Below are 14,366 nucleotides of genomic sequence, written 5' to 3' on the forward strand. Positions count from 1 at the left end.
CTAATCATCCCACCACCTCCATCCCACCCTATAACCCAAATCCCACCCATCCCCCCACCATCACCTCCACCCCACTGTCCAGGTCCCTCCCTACCCTTCCTATCTCCCCGCCATTCACCACGGAGGACCTCCCCACATCCACCCCATCGTCACCACCCGACCCCCCCCCCCCCCCCAAATCCTGAGGCTCGTCCCCATGGCTGCCCCCAAAACCCTACTTGATGCTGATGGCAAATTCTCCCGTGTCCTTCACCCGCTGCCGCACCAGGAACGTGCCATCAGAGCGGGGGGTCAGGATCTGTTCCGCTTCCCCCCTTTCCATGGGGCCGGCGTACCTGGGGTGGGGAAGGGTGAGGTTCTGAGACCCCCACATCAGCACCCCATTGTTGTTATGGGGTGATCTGGGGGGGGGGGGGGGGGCTGTATAGGATCTAGGGGGCTCCGGGGAAGGATGGGGGCAGCAGGGGGGGGTCTGTGTGCTGGGGTGACTCTGGTGACTTCAGGAGGGTTTGAGGCAATAGGGTGACCCCAAAAAAGGATGAGGTGAAAGATTCCTTGGGTCCCAGCGGCTGTGGGGTGAGGATTTGGGTGAGGGGCCGGGGACAACGGAGGCCTTAAAAGACAATTTGGGGTTTCTCGGGGGATTCGAGGGGACCCCAACACTGACCAGAGGTAGACGGAGAGATCCGGCAGCGGTGCCTGTGGGGCAGAGGGAGAGATGGGGATGAAGGGGGGCAGGGGGCGACTCCGCCAAAGCCCCCCGTATCCCACAGACACCCCATATCCCTCAGACACCCCATATCCCACAGACACCCCTTATCCCATAGACAACCCCATATCCCACAGACACCCCATATCCCACAGACACCCCTTTTCCCACAGACACCCCATATCCCACAAAACATCCAGCATATGGGGCACATCCCCACCGTGCCCAGCCCTTGGAGCTCCTTGGAGGCGTTGTAGGGGATCTCAGGGGGTTTTGGGGTCCCTGTACTCACACAGATGAAGGGTCTGACAGCAGCACAGGGGAACCAGCCCGTCTCACCATTGACCACGTTCCTGCCCTGCGGACAAAGCCCCACATGGAGATCCATCCTCAGTACGGCTGTAGGAACCCGGCCCCACTTTGGGGTCCATCCTGACACAGTCGTGGAGACCCATCTGGCCATAAAGGATCTGCCCCCACGATGGAGATCCATCCCTACAATGGTTATAGGGGATCTGTCCCCACTTTGGGGTCCAACCTGATGTGGCCATGGAGACCCACCTTCATCATGGCCATAAAGGATCTGCCCCAAAATTGAGGGTCCACCACTACAGTGGTTATAGGGGATCCGTCCCCACTTTGGGGTCCGTCCTGACACAGTCATGGAGACCCATCTGGCCATAAAGGATCTGCCCCAATAGTGGAGATCCATCCCTACAATAGTTATAGGGAATCTGTCCCCACTATGGGGTCTGACCTGACACGGCCATGGAGACCCACCTTCATCGTGGCCATAAAGGATCTGCCCCAAAATTGAGGGTCCACCACTACAATGGCTATAGGGGATCCGTCCCCACTTTGGGGTCCGTCCTGACACAGTCATGGAGACCCATCTGGCCATAAAGGATCTGCCCCCACGATGGAGATCCATCCCTACAATGGTTATAGGGGATCTGTCCCCACTATGGGGCCCAACCTGACGTGGCCATGGAGACCCACCTTCATCATGGCCATAAAGGATCTGCCCCAATAATGAGGGTCCATCCCTACAATGGTTATAGGGGATCCATCCCCACTTTGGGGTCCGTCCTGACACAGCCATGGAGACCCATCTGGCCATAAAGGATCTGCCCCCAAGATGGAGATCCATCCCTACAATGGTTATAGGGGATTTGTCCACACTTTGGGGTCTGTCCTGACACAACCACAGAGACCCATCTTCATCATGGCCATATAGGATCTGTCCAATAGTGAGGGTCCATCCCTACAATGGTTATAGGGGATCTGTCCCCACTATGGGGTCCATCCTGACGTGGCCATGGAGACCCACCTTCGTCATGGCCATAATGGATCTGCCCCCACGATGGAGATCCATCCCTACAATGGTTATAGGGGATTTGTCCCCACTATGGGGTCTGACCTGACACAGCCATGGAGACCCGCCTTCATCATGGCCATAAAGGATCTGCCCCAAAATTGAGGGTCCATCCCTACAATGCTTATAGGGGATCCGTCCCCACTATGGGGTCCAACCTGACGTGGCCACGGGGATCTCTCCCTACGATGGCCATAGGGGTCCTGTCCCCATTTTGGGGTCCATCCTGACCCAACCTGGTGGGATCCATCCCCATAGCCGTGATCCACCCCCATGCAGGACCCCCCCTCCCGCCCCCCACGCAGGCGCCCCTCGCCACCCCACTGACCCCCCTACCTGCCACCACAGCTGCTCCGCCTCCGCCACCGTTGCCTCCACGACGTCCCCAGGGCTGAGCCGTAGGGCAGGACCCACATTTCCCGGCGGTGGGGGCACCCCGCTGTAGTGCTGGTTCGCCTCCATCTTGGGCAACCCTATAGGAATGAGGAGACGTGATACGGGGCGCTGCGAAACCACGGACCCCCCAAAACGCCTGGACCCATCGACCCGAGCCCCCCAAGCTGTGCTCACCCAGGTCTGCAGCCTTGTTCTCGTGACCCGGGCACTGGGATTTCATCTGGGGGACCAACAGAACCCCATTGAGATCCGAGGAGGCGACGGCACCGCCGGCACCTCCCGAATTCGGTGCCTTTTTCACCCGTTTCGCCGTTACCTTCCTGTTGCCAGAGCTCGGATCTGAGGCGGAAGAGAAACGGCTCGTTAGTCGGGGAGGGGGCAATTAACACCCACCCCAATTAATTCCTCACGCTACTTCTGTTCCTTTTGGGGCTGGCGGCCCTCCTCAGCGGATTCCACAACTCCTGGGGGCAACACTCACCCCATAGCACCCTATTCCCCGCCCCGCTCCCCTCCGTTCCCCACCCCATAGCGCCCCAACCTCCCGCCCCACATCAACCCGCTCCCCCAAACCCCACAACTCATCTCACCGGCTCCGCAGGTCCCCATCCTCCCCAAACATTCCTTGTGTGCAGGAGCCCGGCACCGGTTGCAGCGGTATCCCTGGTAGAACGTCCCTCTGTGGGGGGAACAGTTTGGGGTCAGTGGGGTGCAGGGGGGGACGCGGGGGCGCCCTCGGCAAATGGGGATGACCCTCGGCTTCTGTGGGACCCATTCTTGACTTTTACCCCGTCAACTTTGCCCTCACCCCAATCCTAAACTCCCCAAACTTCACTCCAATCCAAACCCACCCAACCTTCACCCCAATCTTTCAGCCCCCCAACCTCCACCCCAATCCTAAACTCCCCAAACTTCACTCCAATCCCTGACCCCCGTCCCCAATATTTACCCCAAACCTCGACTCCCCCCAAAATCCCCCCCGATCTTTAACCCCCTTCCCAATTTCACCCCAATCCTGAACCCATCCAAAGTCCTCCCCAATCCTAACCCTCCCCCAATCTTCAATCCCTGACCCCACAATTCCACCCCAATCCTAAACCCCCCAAATCCACCCCAATCCTAAACCCACCCAACCTTCACCCCTCAAATCCACCCCAATCCTAACTGTCCCCCAGTCTTCAATCCCTGACCCCCCAATTTCACCCCAATCCTAAACCCCCCAAATCCACCCCAATCCAAACCCACCCAACCTTCACCCCAATCTTTGAGCCCCCCTAAATCCACCCCAATCCTAAACTCCCCAAACTTCACTCCAGTCCCTGACCCCCGTCCCCAATCTTCACCCCAAACCTCAACTATCCCGAAATCCCCCCTGATCTTTAACCCCCTTCCCAATTTCACCCCAATCCTGAACCCATCCAAAGTCCTCCCCAATCCTAACCCTCCCCTAATCTGCAATCCCTGTGCCCCCCAATTTCACCCCAACCCCAAACTCCCCAAACTCTACCCCAATCCTAAACCCACCCAAGCTTCAACCCAAATCCACCCCAATCCTAACCCTCCCCTAATCTTCAATCCCTGACCCCACAATTTCACCCCAATCTTTGAGCCCCCTCAAATCCACCTCCATCCTAACTGTCCCCCAATCTTCAATCCCCGATCCCCCAATTTCACCCCAATCCTAAACCCCCCAACCTCCACCCCAATCCTAAACTCCCCAAACTTCACTCCAATCCCTGACCCCCGTCCCCAATATTTACCCCAAACCTCGACTCCCCCCAAAATCCCCCCCGATCTTTAACCCCCTTCCCAATTTCACCCCAATCCTGAACCCATCCAAAGTCCTCCCCAATCCTAACCCTCCCCTAATCTGCAATCCCTGTGCCCCCCAATTTCACCCCAATCCTAAACCCACCCAAACTTCACCCCAATCTTTGAGCCCCCCCCAAATCCGCCCCAATCCTAACTGTCCCCCAATCTTCAATCCCTGACCCCCCAATTTCCCCCCAATCCCAAACCCCCCAAACTCCACCCCAATCCAAACCCACCCAAACTCCACCCCAAATCTTTGAGACTCCCCAGACTCCACCCCAAACCTAAACTCCCCAGACTTCACTCCAGTCCCTGACCCCCGTCCCCAATCTTCACCCCAAATCTTGACTCCCCCCCAAATCCCCCCCGATCTTTAACCCCCTTCCCAATTTCACCCCAATCCTGAACCCATCCAAAGTCCTCCCCAATCCTAACCCTCCCCCAATCTTCAATCCCTGACCCCACAATTCCACCCCAATCCTAAACCCCCCAAATCCACCCCAATCCTAAACCCACCCAACCTTCACCCCTCAAATCCACCCCAATCCTAACTGTCCCCCAGTCTTCAATCCCTGACCCCCCAATTTCACCCCAATCCTAAACCCCCCAAATCCACCCCAATCCAAACCCACCCAACCTTCACCCCAATCTTTGAGCCCCCCTAAATCCACCCCAATCCTAAACTCCCCAAACTTCACTCCAGTCCCTGACCCCCGTCCCCAATCTTCACCCCAAACCTCAACTATCCCGAAATCCCCCCTGATCTTTAACCCCCTTCCCAATTTCACCCCAATCCTGAACCCATCCAAAGTCCTCCCCAATCCTAACCCTCCCCTAATCTGCAATCCCTGTGCCCCCCAATTTCACCCCAATCCTAAACCCACCCAAACTTCACCCCAATCTTTGAGCCCCTCCCAAATCCACCCCAATCCTAACTGTCCCCCAATCTTCAATCCCTGACCCCCCAATTTCCCCCCAATCCCAAACCCCCCAAACTCCACCCCAATCCAAACCCACCCAAACTCCACCCCAAATCTTTGAGACTCCCCAGACTCCACCCCAAACCTAAACTCCCCAGACTTCACTCCAATCCCTGACCCCCGTCCCCAATCTTCAACCCAAATCTTGACTCCCCCCCAAATCCCCCCCGATCTTTAACCCCCTTCCCAATTTCACCCCAATCCTGAACCCATCCAAAGTCCTCCCCAATCCTAACCCTCCCCCAATCTTCAATCCCTGACCCCCCAATTTCACCCCAACCCCCAAACCCCCAAACTCCACCTCAATCCAAACCCACCCAACCTTCACCCCAATCTTTGAGCCCCCCAAAACTCCACCCCAATCCTAACTGTCCCTCAATCTTCAATCCCTGATCCCCCAATCCACCCCAATCCTAAACTCCCCAAACTTCACTCCAATCCCTGACCCCCGGCCCCAATCTTCACCCCAAACCTCGACTATCCCGAAATCCCCCCCGATCTTTAACCCCCTTCCCAATTTCACCCCAATCCTGAACCCATCCAAAGTCCTCCCCAATCCTAACCCTCCCCTAATCTGCAATCCCTGTGCCCCCCAATTTCACCCCAATCCTAAACCCACCCAAACTTCACCCCAATCTTTGAGCCCCTCCCAAATCCACCCCAATCCTAACTGTCCCCCAATCTTCAATCCCTGACCCCACAATTTCCCCCCAATCCCAAACCCCCCAAACTCCACCCCAATCCAAACCCACCCAAACTCCACCCCAAATCTTTGAGACTCCCCAGACTCCACCCCAAACCTAAACTCCCCAGACTTCACTCCAATCCCTGACCCCCGTCCCCAATCTTCACCCCAAATCTTGACTCCCCCCCAAATCCCCCCCGATCTTTAACCCCCTTCCCAATTTCACCCCAATCCTGAACCCATCCAAAGTCCTCCCCAATCCTAACCCTCCCCTAATCTTCAATCCCTGACCCCCCAATTTCACCCCAACCCCAAAACCCCCAAACTCCACCTCAATCCAAACCCACCCAACCTTCACCCCAATCTTTGAGCCCCCCAAAACTCCACCCCAATCCTAACTGTCCCTCAATCTTCAATCCCTGATCCCCCAATCCACCCCAATCCTAAACTCCCCAAACTTCACTCCAATCCCTGACCCCCGTCCCCAATCTTCACCCCAAACCTCAACTATCCCGAAATCCCCCCTGATCTTTAACCCCCTTCCCAACTTCACCCCAATCCTGAACCCATCCAAAGTCCACCCCAATCCTAACCCTCCCCCAATCTTCAATCCCTGACCCCCCAATTTCAACCCAATCTTTGAGCCCCCTCAATTTCACCCCAATCCTAAACTCACCCAACCTTCACCCCAATCTTTGAGCCCCCCAAATCCACTCCAATTCTAAACCCACCCAACCTTCACCCCCAAATCCACCCCAATCCTAACTGTCCCCCAATCTTCAATCCCTGACCCCCCAATTTCACCCCAATCCTAAACCCCCCAAACTCCACCCCAATCCAAACCCACCCAACCTTCACCCCAATCTTTGAGCCCCCCCAAATCCACCCAATCCTAATTGTCCCCCAATCTTCAATCCCTGACCCCCCCAATTTCACCCCAATCCTAAACCCACCCAACTTTCATCCCAATCTTTGAGCCCCCCAAACTCCACCATAATACTAAGCCCACCTAACCTTCACCCCCAAATCCACCCCAATCCTAACCCTCCCCCAGTCTTCAATCCCTGACCCCCAATTTCACCCCAATCCAAACCCACCCAAACTTCACCCCAATCTTTGAGCCCCCCCCAAATCCGCCCCAATCCTAACTGTCCCCCAATCTTCAATCCCTGACCCCCCAATTTCCCCCCAATCCCAAACCCCCCAAACTCCACCCCAGTCCAAACCCACCCAACCTTCACCCCAATCTTTGAGCCCCCCTCAAATCCACCCCAATCCTGTCCCCCAATCTTCAATCCCTGACCCCCCAATTTCACCCCAATCCTAAACCCACCCAACCTTCACCCCAATCTTTGAGCCCCCCCAAACTCCACCCCAGTCCTTGACCCACCCAACCTTCACCCCAATCCTTGACCCACCCAGACCCCAAACTACCCCAATCCTTGACCCCTGACGACCTCACCCCCCACCTCTGGCACCTTCCCCTTCCCCTGACGCCCCCCCAGCCCCCCCCATACCTCAGCAGCATCTGGCAGGCCCTACAGGACGTGGTGTCCTCAAAGGAGAACATCTGGAAGTCATGTCCATCCGCCAGGGCGTGCTCCGGGAAGATGTTGGACCTGACCAAGGATGAGGGGGGGTCCTGAGGGGGGCAACTCGACCCCCATAGGGACACCCAGCCCCTCAGTGGGGTGCATCCCGTCCCGTCCCAATGTTGTGGGGTCACCTACAGGGCCATCTCGAACTGCTCCAGCCATTTCTTCTTCAGCTCGCGTGTCTTGAAGAAGAGCTCGTAGCCCTGCAGCCCGGCTGTGTTGATGAGCAGGAAGGTGTGGGACCACTGCAGGTAAAGGCAGGGGGTCAGCAGGGACCAGGCGTGGGGGGTGGCCACCGAGTTTCAATGGGGCCACCAAGAGTTGGGCGTTTGGTGGCACCGGACTTCCATGGGGCCACCAGGAACGGGGAGATTGGGGCCATCAGATCGGGACATTTGTGGCCACCAAGGGCCCTGACGCTTGGGGCCACCAAATCTGGACATTTGTGGTCACCAAATCTGGACATTTGGGGCCACCAAGGACCCCAACACTTGGGGCCATCAGATTGGGACATTTGGGGCCACCAAGGACCCCGACACTTGGGGCCACCAAATCTGGACATTTGGGGCCATCGGTCCCCAACGGGGCCACCAAGGAGCTGTGGGATTGAGGTCACCAGATCTGGACATTTGTGGCCAACAAGGATCTGGACACTTGGAGCCACCTGACTCCAATGGGGCCACCAAGGATCTGGGTGCTTGGGGACACCAGATCTGGACATTTGTGGTCACCAAATCTGGACATTTGGGGCCACCAGTCCCCAATGGGGCCACCAAGGAGCTGTGGGATTAAGATCATCGGATCTGGACACTTGTGGCCACCTGACTCCAATGGGGCCACCAAGGATCTGGGTGCTTGGGGACACCAGATCTGGACATTTGTGGTCACCAAATCTGGACATTTGGGGCCACCAGTCCCCAATGGGGCCACCAAGGAGCTGTGGGATTAAGATCATCGGATCTGGACACTTGTGGCCACCTGACTCCAATGGGGCCACCAAGGATCTGGGTGCTTGGGGACACCAGATCTGCACACTTGGGGCCACCAAGGATCCTGATACTTGGGGCCACCAAATCAGGACACTTGAGGCCACCAGATTTCAATGAAGCCACCAAAAGCTGGATGCTTGGGGCCACCAGACTTCAAAGGGACCTTCAGGAACAAGGAGTTTGGAGCCACCAGATCTGGACATTTGGGGCCACCAAGGACCTTGACAGTTGGGACCACCAAATCTGGACATTTGGGGCCAGCGGTCCCCAGTGGGGCCACCAAGGATCTGGGTGCTTGGGGCCACCAGATCTGGACACTTGGGGCCACCAAGGACCCCGACACTTGGGGCCACCAAATCTGGACATTTGGGGCCACCAAGGATCTGGACACTTGGAGCCACCTGACCCCAACCTGGTGCTTGGGGACACCAGATCTGCACACTTGGGGCCACCAAGGACCCTGATACTTGGGGCCACCAAATCAGGACACTTGAGGCCACCAGATTTCAATGAAGCCACCAAGAGCTGGTTGCTTGGGGCCACCAGATATGGACATTCGTGGCCACCAGACTTCAATGGGGCCACCAAGGAATCTGGGTGCTTGGGGCCACCAGATCTGGACACTTGGGGCCACCAAGGACCCCGACACTTGGGGTCACTAAATTTGGACACTTATGGCCACCAATCCTGGCCACCACCTGGCACTCACGGTACCTTCTTGCCATCCCTGGGCCCGAGGCCACTGTCCCTCAGTTGGTGGCTCTGTAGGTCCACGACATCCTTGGCCTCGTAAGCGTCCCCACGGCGCTTGCAGATGATCAGAGCCTTGTCCAGGAGGAACCCATACCTGGGGACAGTGACACTGATGGGTCCCCGAGGGCCACCCCACACCCCAGAGCATCCCTGGATGTCCCTGTTGGTGTCCCCATGTCCCCTTGGTGTCGTCACCATGTCCTTTATGGTGTCCCCATGGGTGTCCCCATGTCCCTGTGGTGTCGTCACCATGTCTTTTATGGTGTCCCTGTTGGTGTCCCCATGTCCCCTTGGTGTCGTCACCATGTCCTTTATGGTGTCCCTGTTGGTGTAACCATATCCCTGTGGTGTTGTCACCATGTCCTTTATGGTGTCCATGTTGGTGTCCCCATCTCCCCATGGTGTCATCACCATGTCCTTTATGGTGTCCCTGTTGGTGTCCCCATGTCCCTGTGGTGTCATCACCATGTCCTTTATGGTGTCCTTGTTGGTGTCCCCATGTCCCCTTGGTGTTGTCACCATGTCCTTTATGGTGTCCCTATGGGTGTCCCCATGTCCCCAAGGTGTCATCACCATGTCCTTTATGGTGTCCCTATGGATGTCCCCATATCCCCATAGTGTCGTCACCATGTCCTTTATGGTGTCCCCATGGGTGTCCCCATCACCCTATAGCATAGTCACCATGTCCTTTATGGTGTCCCTGTTGGTGTCCCCATGTCCCCAAGGTGTCGTCACCATGTCCTTTATGGTGTCCCTATGGGTGTCCCCATATCCCCGTGGTGTTGTCACCATGTCCTTTATGGTGTCCATGTTGGTGTCCCCATATCCCCATAGTGTCATCACCATGTCCTTTATGGTATCCCTATGGGTGTCCCCATGTCCCCGTGGTGTCGTCACCATGTCCTTTATGGTGTCCCTGTTGGTGTAACCATATCCCTGTGGTGTTGTCACCATGTCCTTTATGGTGTCCTCATGGGTGTCCCCATCTCCCCATGGTGTCGTCACCATGTCTTTTATGGGGCCCCTATGGGTGTCCCCATGTCCCCATAGTGTCATCACCATGTCCTTTATGGTGTCCTTGTTGGTGTCCCCATGTCCCCGTGGTGCTGTCACCATGTCCTTTATGGTGTCCCCATGGGTGTCCCCATATCCCTGTGGTGTCGTCACCATGTCCTTTATGGTGTCCTCATGGGTGTCCCCATGTCCCCATGGTGTCGTCACCATGTCCTTTATGGTGTCCCTGTCGGTGTCCCCATCTCCCCATGGTGTTGTCACCATGTCCTTTATGGTGTCCCTGTTGGTGTCCCCATGTCCCTGTGGTGTTGTCACCATGTCCTTTATGGTGTCCCTGTTGGTGTCCCCATGTCCCTTGGTGTCATCACCATGTCCTTTATGGTGTCCCTGTTGGTGTCCCCATGTCCCTGTGGTGTCGTCACCATGTCCTTTATGGTGTCCCCATGGGTGTCTCCATGTCCCCATGGTGTTGTCACCATGTCCTTTATGGTGTCCCTGTTGGTGTCCCCATGTCCCCATGGTGTTGTCACCATGTCTTTTATGGTGTCCCCATGTCCCCATGGTGTCGTCACCATGTCCTTTATGGTGTCCCTGTTGGTGTCCCCATGTCCCTTGGTGTCATCACCATGTCCTTTATGGTGTCCCCATGGGTGTCCCCATGTCCCTGTGGTGTCATCACCATGTCCTTTATGGTGTCCCTATGGGTGTCCCCATGTCCCCGTGGTGTTGTCACCATGTCCTTTATGGTGTCCCTGTTGGTGTCCCCATCTCTCCATGGTGTTGTCACCATGTCCTTTATGCTGTCCCCATGGGTGTCTCCATGTCCCCATGGTGTTGTCACCATGTCCTTTATGGTGTCCCCATGGGTGTCCCCATGTCCCCATGGTGTTGTCACCATGTCCTTTATGGTGTCCCTGTTGGTGTCCCCGTGTCCCCGTGGTGCTGTCACCATGTCCTTTATGGTGTCCCTGTTGGTGTCCCCATGTCCCCATGGTGTTGTCACCATGTCTTTTATGGTGTCCCCATGTCCCCATGGTGTCGTCACCATGTCTTTTATGGTGTCCCTGTTGGTGTCCCCATGTCCCTGTTGTGTTGTCACCATGTCCTTTATGGTGTCCCTGTTGGTGTCCCCATATCCCTGTGGTGTTGTCACCATGTCCTTTATGGTGTCCCCATGGGTGTCCCCATGTCCCCATGGTGTCGTCACCATGTCCTTTATGGTGTCCCTGTTGGTGTCCCCATGTCCCCATGGTGTCGTCACCATGTCCTTTATGGTGTCCCTGTTGGTGTCCCTGTGTCCCCATGGTGTCGTCACCATGTCTTTTATGGTGTCCTTGTTGGTGTCCCCATGTCCCCGGGGTCCTCCAGGATGTTCTTTCTGCTGTCCCCTTGGGTGTCCTCATGTCCCCACGGTGTTCCCTCTCACTGATGTCCCCACAGTCTGTCCCCACATCCCATGATGCTCAATGACATTCCCACTGCTGTCCCCACAAATTTCCCCATCCCCCCCCCCCCATGGCATTCCCGATGACATTCCACCGCCGTCCCCCCCATCCCCGTGGTGGTCCCCACGTTGTTCCCATTAGTGTCCCCCATGTCCCCTCGCTGTCCCCCTGTCCCACCTGTCCGCCTTGGAGCGCTTCTCACTGCTGCACACCTTCAGCTCCCCATCGATTTTTGGGCGCCCGAACTGCGCCAAGGACTGGGGCTGCGGTGGGCATCAATGGGATGAATTGGGGGGGGGGGGGTGACAAAATAGGGGTCCCCAGGATTTGGGGGGGGGGGGGACAGGGACGCTGTGGGCACCCAGAGTGATGAGGGAGGTCTGGGAGGTGTCAGGAGGTGCCATAATGAGAGGGGGGCTTTTTTTTTGGGGGGGGGGGGGGAGGGGAGTTGATTAATTGGTGTCGTAGGGTTGTTTTATGGGGAGGGGGTTTGTTTTATTGGGGGTCTGGGGTCTCACCATGTTGTGGAGGCAGAGCTGATGCTGGTGAGCTGCTTTAGGGTCTCGTTGTCCCGTTTGACCTCGTTGACGCACTGTGCCAAGTCCTGGGGAGGAACGGGGGGTGGGGGGGCGAGGGGTGGGGGAGGACAGCAGTCATGCAGCCCCCACCCCCATGGACCCCAACGATTTTCTCAGCAGGCCCCAAAGACCCTCCACCCCCCCGCCCTGTGACACTCCCACATCCCCCATAACCTTCAGGGTGCCCCAAGACCCCCCCACAGCCCCCATTCGACCCCCATTCACCCCTTCCCTCCCCCAGACCCCCTCCAAGAACCTCCCCCCCCCCGTATCTTCATAGGAGCCCCCCAAGACCCCTCCAAAGCCCCTCAGGACCCCTCCAGCATCCCATCAGGATGCATTCAAGAACCCCCCCCCCCCAAGACCCCATGAGACCCCCCTCCCAGACGAGTTGCCCTCAGGATCCCTCAAGACCCCCCAGAACTCTCCCAGATCCCTCAGGACCCCTCAAGACCCCCCCCCAGAATTCCCCCAGATCCCTCAGAATCCTCCAGAGCCCTCCCCCCCCCCCTTCTTACCCCCCACGATGTCCCAGATGCCTCAGGACCCCCACAACGACCCCCCCTCTTTGTCTCCAAGGGCCCCCTCTTGGCTTCCAGGACGCCCTTCTTTGTTTTTGCCCAGGACCCCCCCCCACGACCCCCACCCTCATGGCATCCAGCGCCGCCCTCAGCCTCTCCCTCTCCGATGGATCCGGGGTCAGCTTCACCAGCTCCTGTGGGGTGGGTGGTGGGGACCACAGGTTGGAGGGGGGGCAATTCTGTCCCCAAGGGACCCAGGTGACCCCAAGAGATCCAGGTGTCCCCCACCCCAAAGGACTCACGTGTTCCTTTCTGTCCCCAGGGAACCCACATGTCCCCTACACCCCTGAAAGGACCCAGGTGTCCCCCACCCCAAAAGGACCCAGGTGTCCCCAGAGGGGCCCAGGTGTCCCCTTCCATCTCCAAAGGACCCAGGTGTCCTCTCCACCCCTGAAAGGACTCAGGTGACCACAAAGGACCCAGATGTCCCCAAGGACCCAGTTGTCCCCCACCCCAAAAGGACCCAGGTGTCCCCCCACCCCTAAGGATTCTGATGTCTGCAAAGGATCCAGGTGTCCCCTACACCCCTGAAGGGATCCAGGTGACCCCAAAAGACCCAGGTGTCCCCAAAGGACCCAGGTGTCCCCAAAGGACCTGGGTGTCCCCCACCCCAAAAGGACCCAGTTGACCCCAAAGGACGCAGGTGTCCCAAAGGATCTGGGTGTCCCCCACCCCAAAAGGACCCACATGTCCCCAAGGGGGCTCAGATGTCTCCTTCCATCTCCAAAGGGTTCAGTTGACCCCAAAAGGACCCAGGTGGCCCTAATGGACCCAGGTGTCCCCTCCCCAAAAGGACCCAGGTGTCCCCTTCTGTCCCTATGGAACCCCAGGTGTCCCCTACACTCCTGAAAGGACCCAGGTGCCCCCCACCCCAAAGAACCCAGGTGTCCCCCCACCCCAAAAGGACCCAGGTGTCCCCCACCCCAAAAGGACCCAGGTGTCCCCAGTGGGGCCCAGGTGTCCCCTTCCATCTCCAAAGGACCCAGGTGTGCTCTCCACCCCTGAAAGGACTCAGGTGACCACAAAGGACCCAGATGTCCCCAAGGACCCAGTTGTCCCCCACCCCAAAAGGACCCCAGTTGACCCAAAGGACCCAGGTGTTCCCAAAAGACCTGTGTGTCCCATACCCGAAAAGGACCCACGTGTCCCCAAAGGATCTGGGTGTCCCCCACCCCAAAAGGACCCAGGTGACCCCAAAAGGACCCAGTGTCCCCTTCTGTCCCTGTGGAACCCAGATTGTCCCCTACACTCCTGAAAGGACCCAGGTGCCCCCCACCCCAAAGGACCCAGGTGTACCCGAAAGACCTGGGTGTCCCCCACCCCAAAAAGACCCAGGTGTCCCCAATGGGGCCCAGGTGTCCCTGGGGTGTCCCAGGTGTCCCAGATGGACCCCTCCCCTTTATTTCCCCCCCCCCCAGCCCTGACCTGCAGCAGGAGGTGGTACTTCAGCACCC

General features: G+C 57.6%; 1 protein-coding gene across 1 annotated transcript; it reads right to left on the reverse strand.

The window, feature by feature from the left end:
* Window positions 1-214: 214 nt before the first annotated feature.
* Window positions 215-13,046, reverse strand: LOC306957595 (proto-oncogene vav-like; the record flags this gene model as incomplete). The annotated part of the gene is given in 14 exon segments (XM_079551080.1): window positions 215-335; window positions 668-699; window positions 1,002-1,067; window positions 2,421-2,557; window positions 2,655-2,700; window positions 2,797-2,819; window positions 3,071-3,159; window positions 7,475-7,576; window positions 7,688-7,797; window positions 9,256-9,388; window positions 11,931-12,016; window positions 12,272-12,294; window positions 12,297-12,357; window positions 12,978-13,046. Coding segments are annotated over 14 exon segments (1,098 nt in total), but the record flags the coding sequence as incomplete, so codon positions are not given.
* Between the last annotated feature and the right edge of the window lie 1,320 nt (window positions 13,047-14,366).

The sequence above is a fragment of the Tetrao urogallus genome, assembly GCF_951394365.1.
Source record: "Tetrao urogallus genome assembly, contig: scaffold_285, whole genome shotgun sequence".
In the NCBI taxonomy this organism is placed as follows: Eukaryota; Metazoa; Chordata; class Aves; order Galliformes; family Phasianidae; genus Tetrao; species Tetrao urogallus.